General features: G+C 41.2%; 2 protein-coding genes across 3 annotated transcripts in view; one reads left to right on the forward strand and one right to left on the reverse strand.

The window, feature by feature from the left end:
• Positions 1-1,109: 1,109 nt before the first annotated feature.
• The window catches only part of LOC6617758 (POU domain protein 2), a 28,506-nt gene continuing 5,157 nt past the window's right edge, over positions 1,110-24,458 (forward strand). Inside the window, exons 1-4 of one of the 2 annotated variants that reach the window (XM_002042034.2) lie at positions 1,110-1,485; positions 3,557-4,257; positions 16,167-17,000; positions 24,185-24,241. In XM_002042034.2, coding sequence (XP_002042070.1) covers positions 3,768-4,257; positions 16,167-17,000; positions 24,185-24,241 — 1,381 coding nt within the window. In that variant the 5' untranslated portion in view covers positions 1,110-1,485; positions 3,557-3,767. Of the gene's footprint in view, positions 1,486-3,556; positions 4,258-16,166; positions 17,001-22,015; positions 22,357-24,184; positions 24,242-24,458 lie in introns of those variants that run through there. The other variant, XM_032726073.1, reaches the window with a different exon arrangement.
• LOC6617759 (neprilysin) lies at positions 10,536-12,631 on the reverse strand. Its single transcript, XM_032726079.1, has one exon. The coding sequence runs from the start codon at positions 12,559-12,561 to the stop codon at positions 10,552-10,554; it is 2,010 nt and encodes a 669-aa protein (XP_032581970.1). The 5' UTR covers positions 12,562-12,631; the 3' UTR covers positions 10,536-10,551.

A 24,458-nucleotide genomic window follows, 5' to 3' on the forward strand; every position in this document is an offset into this window, starting at 1 on the left:
ATTTCGTTAAAAGCTTATCAACATTATTTAAAATACTCTTAAAACCTGTATATATAAATGTATAAATTATAATATTTTTAATTTAGAACCTTGGCATAACTTAGCCAAGAAGTGTTTGTTTGATAACTAAATAGAAATTAAGGTTTATTTTTGGTAAATAAGAAAATGGTGCAATATAAAATGGCTGGAATATAGATTATATAATTTTTGTAAGTGTATGGTTACTATGGTGGCTCGTGGTGCTTCTTCTTCCATTTATTCAGCTAGTACTGCTCTTCTTCTAGATGCTTTGGCCTGGTCAAGTTGCATTCAATTGCAGTTTTTCAGTTGCCACTCCGTTGGCCGATTGTCGGTTGTCGTCCTCGCGACTTTTCTTGTTTATTTTTTCCCCCGACTTTTCAACTAGCTGTGTGTGCGTGACAGCAACAACATAAATCTGAGGACGCCTCTTGTAATTATTTTAATTTATGCGTTTATCGCTTTTTGCCGTTTGCCGCCGAATCATATCGAATCATAACGAATCATATGATAAGAAATAGTAATAGTAATTGAATTGATAATAATTTTAATACATTATATTATATTTTGCAAAGTAAATTACTTGTATACCCTGATTCTGTGCCTGTCTCCTTTCCTCCTCCTCAATTCCATTCAAGAGGAAATTTTCATGCCGCTCTAAACTACAAATCAACTTAGGAGCCCCCATATTATTTCTTCCCTCAACGAACAGAAGCAGCGGCAGTCAATACATACATAATTCGGAATCCGATAAGAGCCACCCACCCATATATACATATATAGAAAACACACACACACACATATGCAGTACCATTTTCCACCCACACAATACAAGCTTTTCATTTTAAAACCTCCTGCAAAAAAAAGAAGCATGAGAAAGGAGAAAGAAAAACGAAGTCAAACGCCCCAAAACACCCACGCACCACCCCCTCCACCTGTTTTATGGCTCCCTTTCCCCACCCCCCATAGACACACACACACACACAGAGGCACATCGCAGGCAGACCAATGCACTGGCACACTCACACTCACTCACTCTCTCCAACATCTTCTATAAAAAAAAGAATTTTTTTGTACTCGCTTGACATTTTGTGGATACGTCGGACGTCGTCGGAAGTCGTCGCGAACTTTGCTTCTTTTTGCTCTTTCTCTTTTCTTTAGTCTGCTTTTTTTCCACTTTTTACTTTTTGCCCATATCTTCTTGCGCGTTTTTTAAGTCAGTCGTTTGTCGGAAGTCAATCAAAAAGCGTGTCTCGGAGAATTGTCCCAAAAGACAGAGATCACCTCACCTCACCTCGACGGCCCACAGAAAATGCAGCAAGGGCGTGAAGATGTCGCCATTCTCGTTGGCAATTACAATTTATAAAAGTGTGGCAAAGTAAACAATTAAATTATTATTCGTGACAGCAGGCAAAAACCAGTAGAGGAAAAACCAGTAAGGAGGTGCGCCATCATCTTCCAGCCCAAGTGAGTTTAACTCTTTTTTTTTTGTACCCACTGAGTGTGTCAAGGAGCTTGTCTTGTAACGCCCACACTCAATGCGATCGATGGATCAGCCAGATCAGATGGATGAGGCAGATGCCGCAGAAGAGAGAGAGAGGGCAGAACTGTTTCTTCTGGCCTGTCAGATTCCTAATGAGCTTTCCCAAGTGTCTGCGCGTATTTCTGCGTCCTTAATTGGCCATATGTGTTTGAGGGCCAACAAGTGTCCCGATATGGCTGACTATGGCAGTTGGACGGGCGAACTGAATCCATCATAGATCTTGGTCGGGCTTTAGATAATCCCAACAAAATTGTGACCAGCACAATAGAAAATTTTTAAGGTTAAATCAGAAACCTTAACTCTAGCAATTGATGCAAAATGTATTTCTATCTAATCTTCTTAATCTTAAAAAGCAATAACCTTAAAAATGAAGCAAAAAATATATATTCAGTTTATTATTACTTGACTTAAGGGACACTTCAAGAACATTTTCTACACTTTTTCCATATTTTCTATAAACCTACTGTGATTTGGTTACCCTATCTTAGATGTGCCACATATGTATATATTTTATGGGCCTTTTTACAATTGCACTTCTGGCAATGATTCGATAGATAATCACGACAAACAATTTCTCAACCGAAAGTCAGGCAAATCACATCATCGAACTAAGTTACCTCGTATCTTTACAACCGAACTGTGTACACCCAATAGAAAATTATGAAAACACAAATTCCAAATTGAAGACAAACACAATCGCAATGTTCGGTATTATACGATGGGGCGATACGATTCCAATTGGAGTAAGCAAGTGTGTTTAATTTTAAAACAAGATAAAGTTAAGCAAAAATAGCAAAAGCCCCGATATTGTCGGTGCAATAAGGAATTACCGTGCCGATTGGGAATTATTGAAAGTAGCGCCGAGGAATAAGTGACTGCATTTAGTCGGCGTTCGCTTTGATCATACCGGCAGATATATCGATATTCCTGGCAATTGGTTGCTGACATGCAAAGAACATAATTTACCGACTGGCAAAATTGATAAACAATCTTCGTGTGGCACTTTGGTTGCGGCCAATTTGCCGTCGATACTGACAACTCAATTGATTTGTTTACAAGTGCCATTAATGTTAGTTGCCCCGACCCGCCTCTTCGTGGCTCATATGTACATACATATTACCCGCTTGGCTATGTATGTAAATAACCATTTCCATAAACGCGATGCACTTTTCAGCACCGTATCTTATCTGGCCAAGTTGACTTGTTGTTCGGGGCATTTGATCGTTGCGCTTGTAGTTTAATTTCCCATTTCTATTTCCTTTGATTTCATCGCCTTTTGCCGTGATTTTTCGACACCCACCACCCACCCACTCCTTATCTCATTTGACTTCAATTTGTTTTCAATTTACAACAATTTCGTTTCAAGCCACATTTGGTAAATGTGTGCCCATTTCCATTTACCCATTTTTGTTTGCATAATAATACGAAGTTTAGGACTGCTCATAAACGAATTTAGAAGAGCAAACATGTAAACTATTTAAATTGCGATATGCACTTTTATGACATGTTGACTTTCGAGTTATGTAAGATTGCTGTCACATATTACTATTTTCATTTAAAGCAAGGTATAGCCAAAATTCTAATTAATTACTTGAAATTTACCTTTTAGAAGTGGATATTACTTTTAAACTTAATAGGATGACGTACCCTTATATTTTCTTTTATCAAAATACAAACTTGTAAACGCAGTATGGGCAGACAAAGCTAAATACTCATGAGCCAGTTAATAAACTAAACTAATTAATCGCAGTTATAAAGTATGCAAACATCCGTTCGATTTCAAACAAATCCACTGTTTCCACCTGCAACGTGAAAACTCACGTGTAGAAGATTGTGGATGTGCCAGTTACTTTAAGGGAAAATCAATTACTTCCGCTATCGAGTCGTAAAGATCACAACGCTATATGTATTTAATAACAGCTTTTTAAAGTGCAGTTAACAGCAAATTAGGCTTTCAGCCGAAGAAGACACTTTTAATTATCAACACATTTGCAGGCAGCAGAGGAGGCAGGAGGTGGAATATATATCGCCAGCGGTCCATGGGTCAATATCATAATCTGAGGCAGCAACCGGAGCGGCAAACAAGTCGCCACAGGCAGCAAGGAGCACTTGAGTTGCCCATAAATCAAAGCGACGCAATTTGCTGCTGACGAACTGCAACGCAACAGGGGCAACAAGAGCAGCAGCATCAGCAGCAGCAACAACTATGCCATTACTGCTGGCAACAACACTTGCCAACAATTCCCATCATCAACACTTGAGCGCAACAGCAGCAGAGACAGCCGCAGCAGCAGCAGCAACAGCAACTGCAGCAGCAGCAACTGCAGCAGCAGCAGCAACAGCAACTGCAGCAGCAACAGCAACCATGTTGCTGACTTCGCCGACAGCAGCAACTCATTGCCTGGCTGCTGCAACATCGGCAGCAGGTGTTAATGTTCAAATTACTGGCCAAGGCGTTTCAGCCACTCTGAACGACGATCAACTGCAACTGCCGGCTAATTATGCCGCTAACGTTGGCCATTTGAATGGCTTTAACCCTAAAGACAACTGCCCACCAGTTCCACCCACCAGCGAGCGCGCTTTTGAGGGATTGCTGCGCCTGCCGCAGATACAAGTCAAGCAGGAATTCATGGAGTCGCCGCCAGAGAGGCCCAGCTGCCCTCCAATGAACCACCAGCAAGCAGCAGCAAACCCAGGTGAGTTGGCCTTTTCCTCATCGAAATGGCCGTATATCATAAGGCTAAGCAGCAAATGCATAGGTATTCTTAAATTATGAAAATGTTTTAAATATTATTTACGAGTTGCTAAAGCCTTTATTAGATGCTAAGAGATTCTAAGAGCTAAATATATCCCTTTATTCTACGAATTGTAGCACTTAATTAAGAAATCTAAAATATATATCTCATACTCGACCGCTCATTTTCATCGTTATCAATGTGTTTGAACCCTTTGAACGCCTTAAATCAAAATAATACATTTCAGTGCTAAAATATAGTATATTATACTTTTTTCTATTCTCAATCTCAATTTCAATAACTGTAAGTTATCCACCTTGCAAACCCGTCTGAGTCAATAAAACCCCATAAAGGAGTTAACCCTTTTTAGCCCACCGCCCAGTTTCCTTGCCCAAAAGCATACACACAAATGCATATGTGTATTTAAAAACCCGTTAAGTGAAAAATGAGGTATTTACAACGTGTTAACAAGAGCAGAGGCCATTTTTCATGGTCTTCAGGCCGAAAAAACAGGCCTTGAAAAAGTGGGCGAAGCGCCGTATGCCAAAGAAAAACTCGTGCCAAACGCATGCTTATGGGATTTTCAATTTTTTATGCATCGAAACAGATTTCATTTTTTATTGGCAAGGGGTCGTCGTCATCTTGATAGAGCCGAGAAAACGGATGCGACACAAGGGACCCAGACCCCAGACCCGGGCTAATATTGCAACAGAGTGTGGTGCCACGAGTGCGAACATTTATGAAGATTGAAAGGGTTGTCAAACACTTCATCCGTCTTAAGGGACAAGGACAAGGAGAACCGCAAGAGGTTTAAGAGGGTGCCACACATCCTGTTGCTCCTGCTGCTCAATCCAAAAGGAAAAGGGGGTTGCAACATCTTGTTTTCTTTCGATTATTGAAATTGCCATTTTGCCGTTTGATGATCTCACCCGAGGGACTTGAAAACACTTTTCGTGACCTCAATTGTTATTTAAAGCCAACCGAGCTGCGAGACCCCAATTTACACAATATCCAATTTAAATAGGACTAATTACCATTCATCTTCATATGTAAATCCATTTCCTCTGGTCCAGCTCGGAAATGCTCACATGACATGCAAAACCCACAAAAAATCAAAACTCCTTAAGTGCGCAATTATCAAAAATTTAATGTAAAACAAAGGGTTGGAGCACTAAAACGAATAAGTTCAACACGCGACCGGAAATTAAGGCCGATTTAAGCAAATGTAACTCACCGAAGTTGGTTTCTTTGATTAGATTTTCTGTTAGATATTCGTGGATGAATATCCAGTCCCAAGATCGTTAGCATTTGAGGCTATCCATCACCCGACTCTGAAGCAAGCTTCCCATTATGATTTGAGCCATAATTTGCCATAAATGAGCCAACTCCATACAATGCCACATCTGCGGCAGATAAATGATGGGAAATGATCAGAGTAGCTGCTAGATGCAAGCCAAAGGTAGTGATTCCCATTCTAGTACGTTAGAAACTAGAAAAAAAGATAGAAAGTTGCACTGAAGAGATACATTCCAACTAAACAATATATTTTATTTAAATTTAATGTGAAATTTAAATATTTCATGGCTTGGTAAGAATCTTTATAAAACAAAATAAGAATACAATTCATGAAAGAGTTCGGCACGAATTTCCCATCAAGATCTTAGGAAGTAACACAAACACAGGCCCATTTACCATATGCATAAGGGTATTCAAAGTAAGTGCCGTTCATGCAGCAAGTGCCGGAAATGCAAGGAAAAAGAAAACATTCGGATGCATCCTCGTTTCCCAAGTTTGCTGCCACTGGGATCGGTGAGAACCTGAGATCCGGGTAAACAAAAGGGAAACGGCGTTAAGAACTCAAAGATTTCATTCAGAACGCTCTCGGATTTATCTCGCCAATCTCCGCCAGAACCAAGATGAACTGTCAGACGGAGATGCTCAATGCATCGCCGCATGAATGAAAATAATTATGATAATTGCAACTGCCACGAGATCAGATGGGTTGCTTGGTCTAGGTATGTTTTGTGGCTTCCTCGGTTTCTCGATTCCCCGACTAATTGTAGGATCACTGGCAGCGGGAACCGCAGCGGCAATTCGATGGTTTCCAGATGAGGAAAACCCAATAAATCCATTGTGCGCTTAATTATTGTCGAAATTCAAATTAAAATGGTTGGGTTACCTGCCGGCTTCTCTACCTGTCCTACCTGCCGCATCATTTATCTTCCCGAGATGCGCGAAATTTGAATGCTCAACGACTGCACCTGATCTCTCTATAAACGCATCTCCATATGATCGTTTCCCCATATATTCCCTTGCCGTATATATATTCTCATAAAAAATGGGATTTTCTTGTGTGGAAATTAGATCCTATTTGGCCCAGCGTGTGATTAGCGCGCCCCTTTGATCCGCACTGATGTGCGGCTGTCGGTTGCATTTGATTTATATTCAATTGAGGTTCTCCGATGGAAAGAAGACAGGTTCTGCCTGCTTCCAGACGCAGCAATTAAATTCAAATCAAACATTTATTTAAATTTTATGCATCGGTTGGTGGTTGATTGAATTGCATTGAAGTGGGATTTTCCCGCAGCTACTGAAGATGAGTGCGATTCGAGATGGTTGGAATATAGTTTAATGATGAAAGAAAAAGCTATAAGCACCTCACTAAAGAGAACATAACATATCTTAGATACCATCAGCATATTTAGTTTTGATGACGAATTCCTTCTCGCAAAGCGTAGTTTTATTTTCTTTCGATTTCCAACATATTTGTTTATCCACCCAAAACAATTGCTTCACGTACTTTCCATCGTTCGGACTTCATGAACCCAAGTTGATCCCATTTCAAAGAAACCAAACCGGAAAGGCGTCAATTAGACGAGGCCCGACTAATATTCCCCACCAAATTATGCATCATTAATCAATAAATGTTCGCGTTAGGAAAGATGAAGCCCCAGCTGACGCCATCACATCTTCACACCTTCTATAGGGAAGGTTCAAGGAATTGCCGATGGAAAACCCTTGCAACAGATGTGACTACGTGCAACGCTAATATCATTTTAATCGCGTCAAATTAAAGGTTTAATGTACAAACAAGTCAACTCCACTCGAAAATTCCCATCGCCTTAGGATCGATGTATGGTAAACAAAAATTTGTGGTTGAGCAGGAGGAACACCATTGATCCAAAAACATAATGAAAAAAAAAACACAGAGGTTGCCTTGCACCGCGTAAGGCGGCTAAGAAAATTAGATTTTTAATTAAAATAATTTCGTATGCAATTTAGATAATCGTTGGCGAAAAAAAACAAAAAAAAGAAAATCCAGCAGAAGCCATGGTGCAGGCAGAATCCCCAGCGATCCATGCGATCCATATGCGATTTGTTTGCCTGCATTTTTGGCTGGGCCGCGTTTTTGGAGTTTCGGAGCTTGGCAGTTGGGGCGTTAACCCATGGAGGCGGACGCCGGTCGCGGCCAAATAAAATGAAGCACATTTTTTATACAAATCGAGAGGAGGCGGCAGCATCGGCAGCATCTGCGGCAGCAGGTTGCATCAAGATCCGCATGCATTGCCCCGCTCCAAAGATGCTCCTCCTGGCTACCCAACTCCCCAGCTGGCTTCGGCTTCATGTGGAGGAGCACCACCGCAGCTGAGGGTCAGAACGCTCACGCACCACCGGCAACAACAATTGCAAGATATTTAAATTGATCATCTCCATTTAATAAAGCGACGGGTTCAATGGTTGCGGAATGATAGAGGTGACAGCGTGACCTTACTCAAAATAAGAAAACTATCATATATTTGTTCATCAGTGCTTTAGCTTAAAACCGAAGTTTAAAATCTATTCTTAAATTTGCTTGCAATATAAATTAATAGTTAACAACTTCGCAAAAGTGCTGCTCTTCATGTATCTTACAGCTATTGTACTATTGTTGATACATTTTTTAATAGATATATTCAATATGTCATCCAGTCCATTCGAAACACCATTTTTTGAAATCAGTTTCAGTTTTTAATTTATTAAGCAACTCACGATCTTCTCACGCTGCCACATCCACTTGCAACTTCAACTGCGGCCGCCTTTTGCTTCCTGCTAAGCTGGGGAAAAAGTTCTTAACTTAATTTCGCAACGATTTTCATAATTCACCATGAACACCCGACTTGGCAGCTAGTGCACCGATGGATTCCTGCCGATCCTAGTACCTGCCCTCCCCCCAGAAACCCCAAGTCCGAAAATGCCCGGCAAGTGCAACTGTTTTGGTAGTTTCTACCTGACTGTTGGCCCGGCTAAGCTTAACTCTTAACTTGGCCTGCGACGACGCCCCTTTCGTTCAATTTCGGCTGCGATGGTGGAGGCAAATGGAGCTGATGGCCAGGACGAGGACGATGATGATGGTGATGGTGGGTCAGCCAGTTGGGTTACTGTGGAAAGGGGTGATGGGTGAAGGTTGGATGAGGCATTATTGGATAAGCAGCGGAAGCAGGTTGCCGTGGCGTAAGAGGCATTCTGCATGTAATTATGGAAACATGGTTTTGGCCAGTTGTTTGCACAGGCCGCAATGTTACAGGGTTGCCAAGTCAACGTGTAAAAACACCTTGTTGCTTAAACTGAAGACCTGCCTTCGTCTGTAATGTACTTCTTTCTTCTTGGCATGAGTATTAAACTGTTTTTAAATTAAATATTGAATTGTATTGATGTAGTTTTTTTTATCAATACCTGGCAACTCTTTTAGCTCGCTATAGCCCCAATCCCGTACATCACCCACCCAGTGTGGACTTCACCCCCTCTGCTCGCCAAGAGCTTCCCATAGCAAGTTGATTTTTTATTACAACGACTACGCCTTTCGAATTACTAGCGACAAGCCCTCTTTGAAATGGTTTACATAAACGGATTAAATGCGATCAAGATGGGGGATCTGGTTGGTCGAGAAGTGGGGGGAGGCGGAGACCCAGGAACCTGTGCCAGAAGATTACAAATGAAGGCTAATTTGACTGGTCCATTGTGCTGGGCAAATGCAATTATGAGATAGAGCACTGCCGTCTCGAATTTCCCAGCCAAGGAGATTTTGCAATTTGCTCGACTCGAAGACCACCTCCACGATCAGTTGCTTGATGTGGGTATATGCCAGTATGCCAGGATTGCACTTTGCATTTCCTTCTCGTGCACAAAAGCCATTAAATTAATGATCTATCTGCAATGCATGAGCCAGATTGTTACGACCTGCCAGGAGTCAGGATGCCCCGCTGCGAGGATGCAAAAGGCAGCAGGATCGGCTTACCTGGCCAGCTAATAAGAGACCTGGCGCCGAAAATCCATAACAAATGCACGAAAATCCTTTATGCCGTCGCTCGGACGGCCGAGATAAGCCCGAATATCCTTAAGCAAATACATATCCTTATTTCGTATGCAGACGGCAGGCTCGATCCAACGGTTTGGCTTCCTTTTTGACTCCTAGCCCTTGGCCGTTCTAACACATTCGGTGTTTTCATTCTTCGTATCTGACTCTCAAGTGACGACTAATGATGGTAAAAACTGTTTTTCTTTTTGGGAAAAACAGAACACGGACAACGGTTTTCCAGCCGAATCCTCACATTCTGCACCTTTTCTTGTAGCCGGTGACTTTCTTTTCGCTCTATTGTTGCACCTTTTGTTCGTCGGCCGAAAATGCCATTAATTCGTAATGAGAAAGGTGTCATCGCTGCAAAGTCAAAGACAAATATTGCCAGGACCCGCCCACACTTCGAGTTGTCCTGGCCGATGGGTGGTTCCTCCGGCAGGTTCTGCATCAAATCAATTAGTATTTCGGCTCTTTTCGATTGCCATCAGCTGTTCCAAGTGGGGGGCGTTAGTTTAGGCCATGAAATATCGATTTTCTGCCAGCCAGAGGAACTGTAAAGTCGCCGATGGCTTTCAAGCGGAAAATACTTGGCCTGGCTAAATGAAGACGTCATCAGGGCAGGCAAAACAATATTTATTCGGATTTCTTATTCCCAGATTTCTGCAAAAAACAGGAACTCGGGGACGGGGACCAAAAACTAGGAAAAATGAAATATGATGTCTAAATAATTATAACTCTTAATGAACCTTTTTTTTACTTAATACTTTTTAGTAATTTTTCTATAAATCACTTGATTACTTTCGGCTACTCATGCAGTACGATTACCTGTTTCATGCCTTTATCTCTTGATAGTATTTCCAACATTAAACCCAATTATTATAAACAACAACCCGCCAATTTCTTCGTAAATCGATTTTATTTCACCAAACCACACACTTCTTGAGCGGATTCATCTCGGTGCCCAGTTTACAATTGAAAGCCTCGCTGAACTCGGGCATATTACTCAGGGTGCCCTGAACCCGGAACTCATCATAGGCATGGACATCAGTCTTCAGTCTCCGGAGCTTATCGCCATTATCCTTGCCATTGCACCAGGTCTGCGCAAACTTAACGAAGAACAGCTGTTTGTTGTTGAAATTAACACCCCTCAGGGGTTTTTCCAACCAAGCCTTGTCGCCAGTTTTCCTCTTGAATGCGTAATATGCCATTCGAGTGCCGACATTATCGGCGATATTATCGCCAGAGGTGAGAGTTCCATTAGTTTGGACGCCCATCAAAATAAATTTGTTATACTGCGATTCGAGGCAGCGATATCGTTCTTTAAAGTTTCTCAGTGAAGCTGAGGACCACCAGTTCGTCTTCTTGCCATCATAATTGTACTGATAACAATAGTTATCGAATCCGTGGGCCATTTCATGGCCTATAATATTCCCAACTCCACCGTATTTGAGGACATCGGGGAAATCTATGTGATAGAAGGGCCACTGGGCCATTCCAATGGTAATAAAGGCCAAGTTAAGAAAATCAGCATAGTACGCATTCACTGTTCTCGTGGGCATGAGAAGGGGAATCAGGGCCTTGTCCACCGATCGCAGGCGTATCCTGGCTCTACTGCCCTCCAGGATACACAGGTTCTCGAACCAATTGCCGGTCATATTGATATCGCTGTAAACACCATCAAGCACTTCGCGATGCTGCAGATCATCCGTATAGCCCACTAAAATATCCATGGAAGCCAGTTTGGTCTTAGCCTGCGAGCGAGTATCTTCATCCAACCACGTGTGATGGTCCAGGAGATCATAGAACGTGTCCTTGATGTCCTTGGCAACACTCAGGATATCTGCGCGCCTCTCCTTATCGAAAACCTTTCCAATAAACCAGGGCAACAAAGCGTAATTAAAATACGTCTCCGACAAAGAGCGACATTCACTTTGAACTCCCCCTGTTTTAGTTTGAGTTTTCCACAAGCCATAAAACTTGAGCAGCTCTCGCATTTTTATATAACCTCTTAACGTTTCCAAATTGGTTTGTTCCAGAAAGAAAACCAAATCGTTGATATTATCCAATTGATTGAGTACTGGCCAGTGGGACTCCTGACTGCCATTGAAGGCCAGGTCAAAAAAACGCGTCCAATTCAAACGATCGTGTTTATGCTTCGCCAGGAATTCCTTGAAATTCAACTTCTCTGTTTCATTGCGACTTTTGGCTAAGGAAACTAAATTTCTTTCAAATTGCGTTAGGTAGCTAAAGTTCTCCACAAATTGCTTGGCTTTCTCTGCACTCGAATCCAAGCCAAACTCTCTGGTCATATTTTTCAACTGCTCCTCACTGTAGCCAGCTAAAACTTTACTGGGAAGCGTTAAGAGTAGATCGAACTTCCTGGACGAAGTGCTATAGTGCACTTTGAGCGTTAGCAAAGGGTATATGTCGTATTTGGACATAAAGTTGATGTACATCCAATCGTAGGACGCATTGCGCTCCCTTAAACGATCCCCATCGAGTTCCATAAAATACTGATAACCCAACGACAAGTTGGCCTTCATTTCCACACAGCTGGCATAGAATTGCTTGGCTTTAATCTCCGCCGACTTGGTGCCATTAACTCCCAGATCCTCCAGCTCTCTTTTGGTGGCATTCTGCAGGAATCCCTGGATCTGCTCGTCGATATTGTGCTGGATGGCGTGCAGAAAACTGGTATTCCTGGCCTCTTCCGGTACCAAATCCGCCTTCTTCCAACCGCCACAACTGAATTCGTAAAAGTTCTCGCAGGGATCGATGGTCCTGTTCATGGTGGACAGCAGGAAGCGGCCATAATCCTCGAGCAATTCCTCTCTGTGATTCGTGGCGGGTGGCAGGGAAAATAGATCGTTGGCTAAAACACGGTCGATTAAAGTGAGCGATATTAACGTGACCCACAAAGCGTTGACCATGGTCCAAAAAACACTCGAATACACACACACGCACACGTTTCAAGTGAGGGCAATAATTAAATTCGAGTTGCGCTCCCGGCAGCAGACAGAAAAGTTCTAAACTTTTTTGGCAACGCGCTTTGGCAATTTATACAATCATGATCGGGCCAAAACCAAAAACGGGGCCATTCGGGTCAAAGGGGGAGCTGAGCACACGCTTCAGTGGGTTAGGTAATACAACACACTCGGATTCACCACAGAAATCACATTAGTGGAACAATTTCTGGTTCTACCTTCGAGCTGCCGAATCTTCCGCACAAATCTTGGCATTCTTCAATTAACCGCAATTCTCCAAAAGAGTTCTTATCACCCTAGAAAGCTCTGGCTGCTCCCGAACTGCTGATTTTACTATTTTATCGCTCTTTGGAGATCTCATCCCGAACTTTATTTCTCTTCGAATTTGTTTATTTGTTTTTTTTTTCAGTTTTTTGGTTTTTTTTTGTTTGTGAATGTCACATGTTAATGACCCCGTTCCGAAATAATCACCGCAATTATAATGCAAACATTTCTAAATGGTTTTTAACTCTCTCATCACGTCATTTTATTTTTTATATATTTATGTGTTACGTATTTGTCTGCGAATAGACTCGTTACATCAGTCAGTAGACAGAGAGAAATTTGTGGATATGGGGCCTTGGAAAAAACGCTTGGAATAGTACCAATTTTAATGATAAAAACGGAGCCACACAAAATTATGGTATAAAATTAGTGCTATATTTCAATTTTAGATTGGCAAATCAATTTGCGACTTTTTTATAACATTTTACTGACACGTTTCATTTTAAATGGTGCACTGAAATATAAATGTTATATTTTAAATGTTATATATAAGAGAAAAGTATTTGATTTTCAAACAAAAGCAAAAAAAAAAAAAACGCCCCCAAAAAATGAAATTTCAATAAAAATCTCCCTTGTATGACCACTTTTTACCACATCTGCTGTTAGCCACATATTTTAATAACCTTTAAGCCTTCACACAATCAGCCAAGTGCCTGTTGTGTGGTCCGATTTCTCAATTAAAAGTACTGCCATAGTTCCATAGAAAAATCATAAAAAAAACTCATTTCGATCAACGGAAAACAGAGATATTCAGCGAATTTCCTTCGCTGGCATTGCGTAATTGGAAATGCTTAAAGGATCGAAGGGAACAAGCCAACTGCGAATGCATTGAGCTCCTGACACTTTTGCGGGGCTGCCCCTTTCCTTAGCCCCGCGTTTCACTTTTTCTAATGTGTTTGCCAGCCGGTGCATGCAACAAAGGAGCACAAAGGATAAAGGATATTGCCGCAATGGGAAATCAAAGCACATAGGATAGCAATAAAGAGGGACCAGGTAGTGAGCAGGATGCGCGTTAATCGCCATGTTGCAGGTAAATATAATCGCACAAAGTAACAATGCCAAAAAAAGAAGAAGCGGGGAAACTGGTTGGCAACGGCAGGAGGATCCCTTGGAGCGCCTTCGATTTAGTTGAAACAGCTTGCCAGGCTTAGGGTGCACGGGGCCAAAGGATGCACGGCATCAGTAGCAAATTGAGCCTGAAAAAAGGATTTAATGTTCAGTTTTTTAACAATTGCGGCTTGTGCGGCTAGAGCAGCAGCTGCTCCTCCGTTGGCAACTGTGCAAGCAAGGAATCCTTCATCCTTTCTTCGTCCCCTCATTTGATTGAAACTTTCACCTTTGGATCTTCATCTGTCAGCGAGAGTTTTCCCCCTCGACAGATTGCATTTCGAAAAAGGACCTTGACTGGCACGCGCATTCAGGAACATTGACAGGACCAACGACACAGGAATCGCTTATAGAATTCAGGAAGCCTTTCCAATTATTGAAAGTCAGCTTTCTGGGCCGAACCGCCCTCATTTCATTTTCATAATCCTCGGCACGCTTCGCAGTCAATGGTGACACATATTCGATACACAGAGCCACATTACCACATTACAAATATGAAAAATGTACGGAAATTTAAATATTATTATCATATGATTTGAATAAAACTAAAATATATAGATAAGGCAAAAGTATGTTTTAAATTAAAGTAAATGTAAATGTTATAATCTATATATAGCTAAATTACTACTAAGAACATAATTGATATTTTGATACAGATATTGCGGTAATATTCTATATACTTATAATTATAAATATTTTTAGCTACATTTGAATAATTTGGCTTGAAACAAGCTAGGTTTGCTGGCACAGTTCGCATCAGATATATTTTGCACCATTTCCGGTTCGTCAACCCTTTTTGCATCTTCAAGATGTCGCGTGGCAAACACGATCCGAAGGGGTGACAAGGGGTTAAACGTTAACTAATATTTTCCCTATCGTTATGCTAAAGAATCCGGCTCAATCTGTGGCGCAGCGAACAGAAGGGGAAATGGCTTTCGCGGCTTTGTTCTACCTGACCCCCGGTCATAAATCAAATTAATACCCATAACATCGACTCTGATCCGATCTGACTACTGCCTCCAATCGCAATTAACTCGAACTCGTGTTTCGTGAACTTCTCTCATTATTCAGACGACTTTTGGCGCTCTAATGAACATTTTGTGGTTGCCTCGGTTGGACTCGAAGCGCAGGCAATTGTGTGTTTGGTGCTTTTTTATTTTTGTGCATCATTAGCCACAGGTCAGAGTTTCATTCATAAAGTGTTCTGTGTTTTTCCGTGGTGGATACTGGCTCATAAATGATCCACAATGAAGCGATCATATGCCATACAGTAGCAATTGTCGGCGGGAAAATAAATGGGGCGTCGGGAAAATGTAAAGAAAAGTTTTGTAAATTACGGCGCTTATGCTTAATTATTTAATTTGAGCATATTTGAGATGTAGCTTACATATAACAAATTTACATTACTACCAAAACTGAAACACAAAATAAGAGTACTGATAAAAAGTAAAAAATGTTTAAAATATACTTGTTTCCCGTCTGTTTCAATTTTACGCCATTAGTAGTCCTAAAATCCAACTAATAGAGTTACTCCATCAAAAAGGGCGTGTCACTCAGAATGATGATGTACAACGCCCACACTTCGATGAACAAATGTTCAGATTTCACTCCCCCCGCTGCTTATGCGAAAACTATAAAATCAAAATTATGTACAGATTTCATAATCAATCAAAGTCATAAATGAAAAGAGCGCCGTAGAACAAAAAACTGATTGAAAACTAGATATGCCGAATATGGCGTACAACCACCACTAAAAAGCAAAAGCAGCAGCGTAACCAAATGGGCTAAGGGTGCGGAATAGAGGGGGTTACAAGGTGGAAAGGCGTATCAATGTTCCATAATGATGAGTAATTGATAGTGACATAAACGGTTTCCATTGGCAATATGCTTTGGGTGAAGGGGTTGGAGGCGCCGAAAGAGGGCTGTTTACCATCGGAGGGGTGAAAAGCCAGCAAGTGTTGATAATGATGTTGAAACCCTTTTTTTTACCCCCTTTTTTAGCCCATTTTATCAACACTTTTTTCCGCCAAATTCTCACTTTATTTCGTTTAGTCTATAAAAATGCAATTGTTTAACCCTTTTTTTCCCGCTTTTTTTACTTATTTTCCTGTGATTTATAGCGCTGGCTACAAGCTGTCGTGGCAAAACAATATTAAATCCTTGGTATCTAAGGCCCGCCGACGGCATTGGATATCATAATTATAATAGCAACAACAACAGCGGGTGCGGGGAAATCAACAAGGATGTTGGCCAGCAGATGACTTCCGCATGTGGCGGTGGCGATGGCCAGACATGTCTGCCAGTCTCGTATTTTGGCATGGAGACGCTGGCATCTGTCAAACAGAGACAGAAATCCCTGCCAGACTTTCTAATACCGCTGCACGAAATTATGTTCCAGCAACAACATCATTACCAGCTAAGGACAATGGGCTTGGTCGGGTATCCTCCCCAAAAAACAGAGACGTTCAAGTCGTTAACCCCGCCGAAAGCACTGCAGCACCACCAAAACAACCAAAACAACCAGAATCACCAGAATCACACCGGTGACCACTCCTTCGTCCGGCACTTTCACGAACGAGATCGCCTCATTCGGGAGCACCAGCTCAAGCATCAGCAATTGCGTGACGAGGAGGAAGTCCTTCAGGAACAGGAACAGGACGAGGAGCAGGAGCACGAAACGCTGAGGAAACCCCACGTTGTACCATCTGAGCTGGAGCACAACCATCATTGGCATGGCGTCGTTTGCGATGCCAATAGCCATGCCACGAGGCTGCTCCACATTGCCCCACCAAGGGCTGGGCCAACACCACTGCCAACACATCAGCAACCGCCAGTCGGAGAGGTCCTGCCCCCGAACTCCACGTCCTTCTCGACCATTATGGATCCGCCCAAGGAGCCAAGCATTTACGAGCAGCCAGCACCAAATGGTCGACATTGTCGTCCTGCCAACAAAGGTAAGTTTTATGCTTGAATTAATTGTTTAGCAGGGACGAGAAGGCGGAAAATGGGTTAGTTAAGTAAATGTGGATAATATGTGCAATTAATATATTTATTTTGCCCAAACTACTACTACGTTCAATCTTATGTTAAAATTAAAAGTATATATTATGACTATTTAAATTGATTTATTTTATGTTTGTTAGAAGTTTTGAAGTGATATTGATTGCTTTAAATATAGTTCACAATTATCGCCGTATGTAATTACACAACCCAATTATAGCTTAGAGAAATTATAGTAAATAACTTTCTAAAATTTCTATTGTACTCTCGAAGAGGCAGACACCACAATCATTTCACATTTGAAATCTAATTCAGGTAACCCAAAACCACCCACTCAAAAAGTTCAAAATAAAACCGAATTCAACTCAATTACAAGCTCTCAACTTAATACAATACCTCTCGCACCCTTAGCCACCCCAAGCAAAGGAAAAGAAAGTGGGGAAAGTGCCCCTTTGGAATTGCCAACATACAAACTCCATTTAAAATCACTAAAATATTAATAAATTTTACAAAAGTGTGAACAAAATATGCGTGAAAATTCTCAAGTACACCAGCGCAACCTTTACAACTTTATTTAATGGAATTTAAAACCACTTTGTTCGCCCAGTGGGTGGGTGGGTCAGACTGGGGTCATTCGGTGGGTGGTTGTGGGGCTGCCCGAAAAGGTTGCTTGCGGCATTCTAAAAAGAAAAAAAAACCCAACCACAATTGCATGAGGTAACCTTTGACAGGGACACAACAAAAAGCGAGTAGAGAACCCACCACCCGCACCAACAATGGGCGAAAAGGGAAAATCCAAAGTGAAAAGCTCTGACGCAAAACTGGTGTCACTACCAACTGTGACCCGGTACCCTGAGCAGCTTATGGCCAATTGAGCCCCGCCTTGGGCACCAAACTCCGCCGAGGGTGGCCGTAAATCCAATAAAAACGCTTTACAAGCTGTAAAGCAAAGATCATAAATCCATTTTTGTTTTTTACCCACCACCTCCATTTAAATGCGATTTACATTTTTCCACCGACTTTAAAATGGTTGCGCAACGACATAAGGATTAGATTTGCATAGATTCATTCATAGATGGAAATGTTTGGATTGACAAAAAATGGAGTCGGTAGGTGTAGCGATGTTAGTCATTCAGTTTTTATCAAAAATATTCAAATAAAGTAGTAAATAAAGTATAAATAATATAAAATATGTATAGCATTCATAGGGAATGCTAAAGTTCCACAAACTATTATTTTATAAGCACTATGCTACGATATTCTTATGTATAATATCCATAATGTATAAATATATTAAATACTTACTTATTGATATTTATGCCATTTAAGCCATTGAAACTTTTCCAAACTGTCAAGCGTTGCAAGAAAAGGGACCCTCTCGAATCGTTCCCTCCAAAACTTGTCAACTCTTTCCATCTGCTGAACCAAAAATAAAAAAAAAACCGACTACATCTTGTACAAAAAACCCACAAAAATAGCGCGCCAAAAATAGTAGAAAGGAACCCGATTAAACCGAGCGCAAATCGATGAGGAAACCTCAGCAACGGAAATCAATAGAGGAAGAGGAGCACAAAGCATCCTCTAAATGTCCTTTTACTTCCGCATTTGTAGCGCCGCATCTTCTGCCCCTCGTGGATTATTTATTAACGTTTATTGATTTCGACTTGCCCAGCGGCAATCTGCCACAGAAAATCGCTGACAATCGGCGCTGCAACCCTTCGCCGAAGACCAAAAGTCTGATATTTCAACAGAAAATAATGAATTTTCTTCGCATTTTTTCGCCGCACAATGTCGAAGAAAATTGCGCGCCGTTTTTCCTGCCGGTTTTTTTTTTTTTTTTTTGAGACAGAAAACCGAAGAAAACTGCAGAGCAGAGGCTCAAGGGTAAAAATTGAGGATCACCGTCAAAGATTACCCGAGATCTTCCACGGCTTAGCTCTAAGGTAAACTCACGAGGGGTTGCAACCCCTTGGCCACGGCTACCTAAGGGTGAATGTACCCCAATAATGCGTAATTTTTTAAGGTAAAAATAGCACGAAACTGAAAAAAATTCAAATTGAACAAAGGCCAATTTTTTGGGTGATTTTTTGTGCGATTTTTGTGTCTTCGGAGGGAGGGTGAGAAAAAGGCACGGCAGAATTGCGGTTCCTTTTTTACTTTTTTTGGGTGCCAGGACTCTGATTAAGTACGGGATATCTAACGGAATTTTCGCAAAATTTTCTCACAATTTTTTTGGGCACAGAACTATTGATTTATGTGCCTGCTTTTAACCCATTTTGGAAGAAGGAAATTACATGTTTTTCAAGAAAACCGTTACTTTTGGAATATTTCAAGAAATATTGTTTAGGTTTTGGGTTCCTTTAAGATTGAAAAACGGTGCTAATATAAATATTTCGCACATAAATTTGCATAAACTAAACTACGCTTTAGTTCTTTCACTAAAACGCCAACTAATGCCCATAAACCCCATGCAGAAACCACACAAAAGGACGAAAGCTGTGAACCCCAACTGGAAATGCTGCCCCAACCAAATAATTTCCCTTTCCCAAAATGTACAATCAACTTGAGGACGGAATGCTAGTCTCGTCTTATTTGCTTAACGCAAATTGGTATGTCATTTTAATGCGTTGCAACAACAAGAAGCGACAGGGAAATGTCGTAGTTTTCACAACCACCCGACATTGTTTGGTTCCGGGTTAGTGCTGCTCCCCCCCCCCCCCCCCCCCCCACAACCACTTTCTACTTTGCCCCCCACCCGCCGGCGATCCTGGCGATGTCCTTGTCCTTGTCCCGTCTGTTTTCGTCATGCAAAGTGTGTGAGGAAAACTCCCTTTTCCTTTCGATTTCCCGGCGATGCTGCGAAGCGTTTATTTTCTTGATTAATTTCAATGCCCAAAAACCTCCATGTTGCTATGCACATGTGTGCGTATTTGGGTGTTGGTCCCCCTTTCCTTGGTCCTGTCTGTTGGGTCCAGTGATGTCCTGGCTGTCTGTGCCGTCTGCTCCTGGCAAATAATCAAATTGCCTAGACACCGCCCAAGAGCTAGGCAAAATAACGCACAGGGAAAACTATCCAAAGTGAGGAACTGTTTATCTTTTGTCTCCCTGTGACAAGTTTAATCAGCAGCAGCAGTAGCAATGCCAGGACCAAAAAGGATAACTATTGAAATTAGTTTGGGGGAGAATTGAACGATTGGTATTGATTTTCCCGGCTTTTCCTCTGTTGCTTAAATCATTTTGGCACTTTAATGTGAAGTGTATAGTTGTAGTTAAATACTACAATAATAATAACTCATATTAAACGTACATAAATTTACTTGGCATTTTAAAGGAGCTCTATAATATAACAATACATAAAACATTTAATTATGAATTATGAATTTTAAGTAAATTATATAATTAAATAATATAATAAAACATTAAGCAGGTTTACATTCATAAATGCTCGTTTATATTTCGTTGACTTTTATGGGTGTTTTCGACATTCTTTAATTGTTTTAGTCCTCGGAGAAGAGGAAATAGAGTCCTGAAGGCAGAAACATTAATTTTGCAGTTTTAATTAAAATGCTTCAGAGGAAACGGGAAATGGGCCCAAGTCAGGGGTAGGGAAGCGGGAATGAATTTCCCTCAAGAAAGAATTTTCTCCTGCAACTCCCACAAACTTTCGGAAAAAGAGAAAGAAAGAAAGCAAAGGCAAGTGCAGTCACAGTCATAATCATAGAGTGTATGCGCTGTCGTCAGGGCTGCAAAGGTCCTTTTCTCCCGCTTTTCCTTCACAAAAAAAAACAGGAAAAGCGAAGCGAGTGGGAGGTGGACAAAGAAGAAGGGGAGAAAGTGAGAGAGCAACAACAACACTTGTTGTAATTACTCGAGCTTGGTTCAATGGCTGCGGTGATGTTTATATGAATGAGCTTTGTGTTTATATAATCACACCAAATGCTCAACTTGATGGGTGGACTAGATGGCAGGACTGCAGTATTGCAGGATTCGGAAAATGCTGGATTGAGATTCATAGAATAACAATAAAAGGTGGTGAAATGCTGGGAATTTTAGCTGGCATTTTCCACTTACACAAAAAGTAAATAAAAAGTCATTGATCTTTAAAAGATTAAAGTATAAAAATATTTATATAGTCCACATTTTACTTTAAAACCTATGCTGATTCAACCTCTATCAACTTGTTTAACTTATCTATAAAGTATATACTATACCTCCCAACGTATTCAATAAGTAGACAGAAAACCATTGATTTTTGTATGTCTAAAAATACTTCAATTAATATTATACCTTAATATGGTTTAAGTAAATACAATGCAAAGTCAGAACTTACCAACTTTACTTCTATAAAAACGAATCCTACCGAACTCAGCTCACGAGATTTGTCCAAAAAACTACCCAATCAATTTGAACTATATATAACTATAACCCCCAATGGTATATAGAAGCCAGACGACACCTTCCCAGGAGCACATAAAACCCCCCCACTTAATTATGATTTACTTGCAACTGGGGGCAAGTCGAGGTATGCAAAGAAATGCTGCATGCTGCGCAGAAGGTCGGAGAATGCATAATACATAGGCCACACCCATTTCGCAGGAGAAGTCAACTTGTGGCCTATGCTAATGCAGGAAAATGTGGAAATGCAGGAAAATGTGAGACTGCAGGAGAGGGCGAACACAATGGAGTCCCAGGATATTCTGATCAGAATGCACGGCGACAAAGGATACGTTCCACAACACACGCACACACTGAAACTCGGCTAACGGTGCAGGGGTTGATAGCTGGGGAAAATGAAAATGAGCGAGAGAGCGGAGAGGAAGTGAGGAAAACTACGGCTGCAAATCATAAAGCAAATCACACACACACACGCACACTGGCAACCAGCGGAGAGAGTGAGAGAGAGAGGGCAGCGAGTGCGAGCGAGAGGTGGCATGCACATAGCAGAGAATGCAGCAAAATACGATTCCTCAATTCAGTTTCTAAGTTGCATTCGACCGAAGAAGTTGAAGCTAGACGGTCCGGTTTCCTTGCTCGTGACAACCATTAAAATCGAACAGAACAGATCGGGAAAATAGGAAATCGTAGACTGTCTTCGGTGTGAATGTTTAAGTGACCAACTGAATATTTAAATTTGAAAAACATTATTTAAATATAAAACTGCTAAAATGATGGTGCTACAGCAACAACAACAACAGCGTCTCTGGGATGCAACCAACAACACAAATACACAAGCACAACAATCGGCGAATGTGGAAAGCACGCCAACAAAAGTTTGCCATCAGGAAAATGCAGCAACAGCGGCACACACATGTGAGTTTTTCAGGGTTGCCATCTTACAACCAGCCATGGAAGCTTTTCAAGAAGTGTGGCTAGAGTTGTCAAATGCAAATGGATTTGGGCTTTGTGAATGTGATTTCAATATTTGATTAGGCAAACAATTTGAGTTTTTAAAAAACAGATTTAAATATTTAAATTTAAAAGAAATTCGGATTTATTTATTGATCGAACTCAGTTTAAAGTTTTATTAACTCTTCAAAATAAAACATAGCCAAGAAGTCAACACAAACAACTTACCGAATGAAAACCAAGTCGTAACCTGATTTATAGTACCCCGTACATGTTACAAAAACTTTTCACTTTCTCGAGCAATAAATTGGGTCAGAAAGGGACTAAGGACGAAACCAGTTCAGAACACACAAAGGTCGCCGATTATCATTACACGCCCACACATTATCCCAGGTCCAGATCAGATGGAATACTATAAAGAAGAGGCACACACAATTTCCCTATCAGATGAACGATTTCATGGCGTTTTGCAACAGATTTGATGCGATGTCCTGCTGCTGACGGTGTCCTTTTTGGGCAGCTGCTGTCCTTGAGTGTCCCACTGTGCGAGCGTGTGATCGTAGTTTTTACATTTCTTGTGTTTGCATTTGCATCCTGGCAGTGTCCTTTTTACCTGTGTCCGAGACGTTGTCTTTTTTTTCATAAGGGTATTTTGCATGAAAACAAAGGAGAAAGGAAACGCTGTTTTTTTTCTTCATGTTCCTGGCATTTCCTACGTTTTTTAGGGAGAAAACTATTTTGCAGCCTAGGACGTAGGTAATTTTCATTTGCCTGGAACAAAGGAAAGAAACCAAATTAGCCACAAAAGGCAAATTTTCTGTAATTACATTTAAGCCGTAGGTGTGTGGATATAAAAAGGACGAGCAATTCCAGCATGCAGATCATGTGCACAGCTAAAATCCCAAAGATCCTTTGACTAATGCCACTTGTTATCCTGCCAACAAGTGAGGTGTGAGGTCAACCACAGCCTCCAACTAAGCCGACCCCAATCCCATCGGGCCAAACCATTACCCATCCGCAAGTACAACGCCATCCCAATGGCCAATGGTAATCTGTATATTTATATTGTCCAGCACTGGACATTATGCACAAGGATTCCCCAAGTCAGAGCGTCCTCACACAATATATTGTCGTAAAAATATGTTACTTTTTTCCCACTGCCCGTTGTCCTTCTCGGGCCAGGATACTACTTTGCTTACGCCCCGAGGGAGCTATAAATTTAATATCTACTTTGCAAAACAAAAAACCAAATGGCACAAAAAAAGAGCTGAGGGAGGATGAGAAAGGACGGTGGGAAATGGAAAAAAGATGGTCAGGATTTGGTCCCAAGTCTATGAAAAGGGAGCTAGTCATTTAAATCAAAAAGGCAAAGTTGTAGAATACTATTAGTGTAGCTATTTAAGATTCCGTGGCAATACTGGCAGTGCCTCTTTCCTAAACTATAAAAAATTGCGTGAAAACTACTTTGAGCACAATGCCAACCATTTGCACTCGGAAATTGACTCTTAAAAATTTTACACCAGCGAGCACTCAGCTGAGAGCTGCGAAACATTTTTGCATGTTATATACGCCATAAGGAATGTGTTATGTCCGAACTCCTAATGGACATTTTACGAGCCAGACACGAAATGAAAACACCCTGACACCAGGACACCATCCCCACTTCTTCTTTAAGAACTGCTCGTCCTGTTCATATCTGTGTGGAATGACGAGTACGTGTCATTTGCATTTGAGTTTTCTGCTGTTAAGTATTATTAAAAATTAAAAACATATTTCATTTTTCTCTTTGCAGTTATGCGGCACATGTCGAACTCACCCACACCGCCCTCGCCACTGCGTTCGCTATCAGGTAAATAAATGTGCATATGATATGGCTAATCCTTGGCCAGCATTCAGACGTCATGTCCTTTCTATCCTGCTCCCGACTCGTGGCGGAACGTGGCTACTTTGTGGCTAAATTGATTACTCACACGACAGACAATTTTTATAGTTTTCAGTTTTCCTCTTTTTTTGCAATATGCAATCAGCCACGCACCCCCTTTCCGCATCCCCTATCCACATCCACA

Source organism: Drosophila sechellia, chromosome 2L, assembly GCF_004382195.2.
Source record: "Drosophila sechellia strain sech25 chromosome 2L, ASM438219v1, whole genome shotgun sequence".
NCBI classification, from domain to species: Eukaryota; Metazoa; Arthropoda; class Insecta; order Diptera; family Drosophilidae; genus Drosophila; species Drosophila sechellia.

Excerpts from the sequence above, each read along its gene's own strand:
- LOC6617759 (XM_032726079.1), bottom strand. The coding sequence starts at position 12,561 with ATGGTCAACGCTTTGTGGGTCACGTTAATATCGCTCACTTTAATCGAC.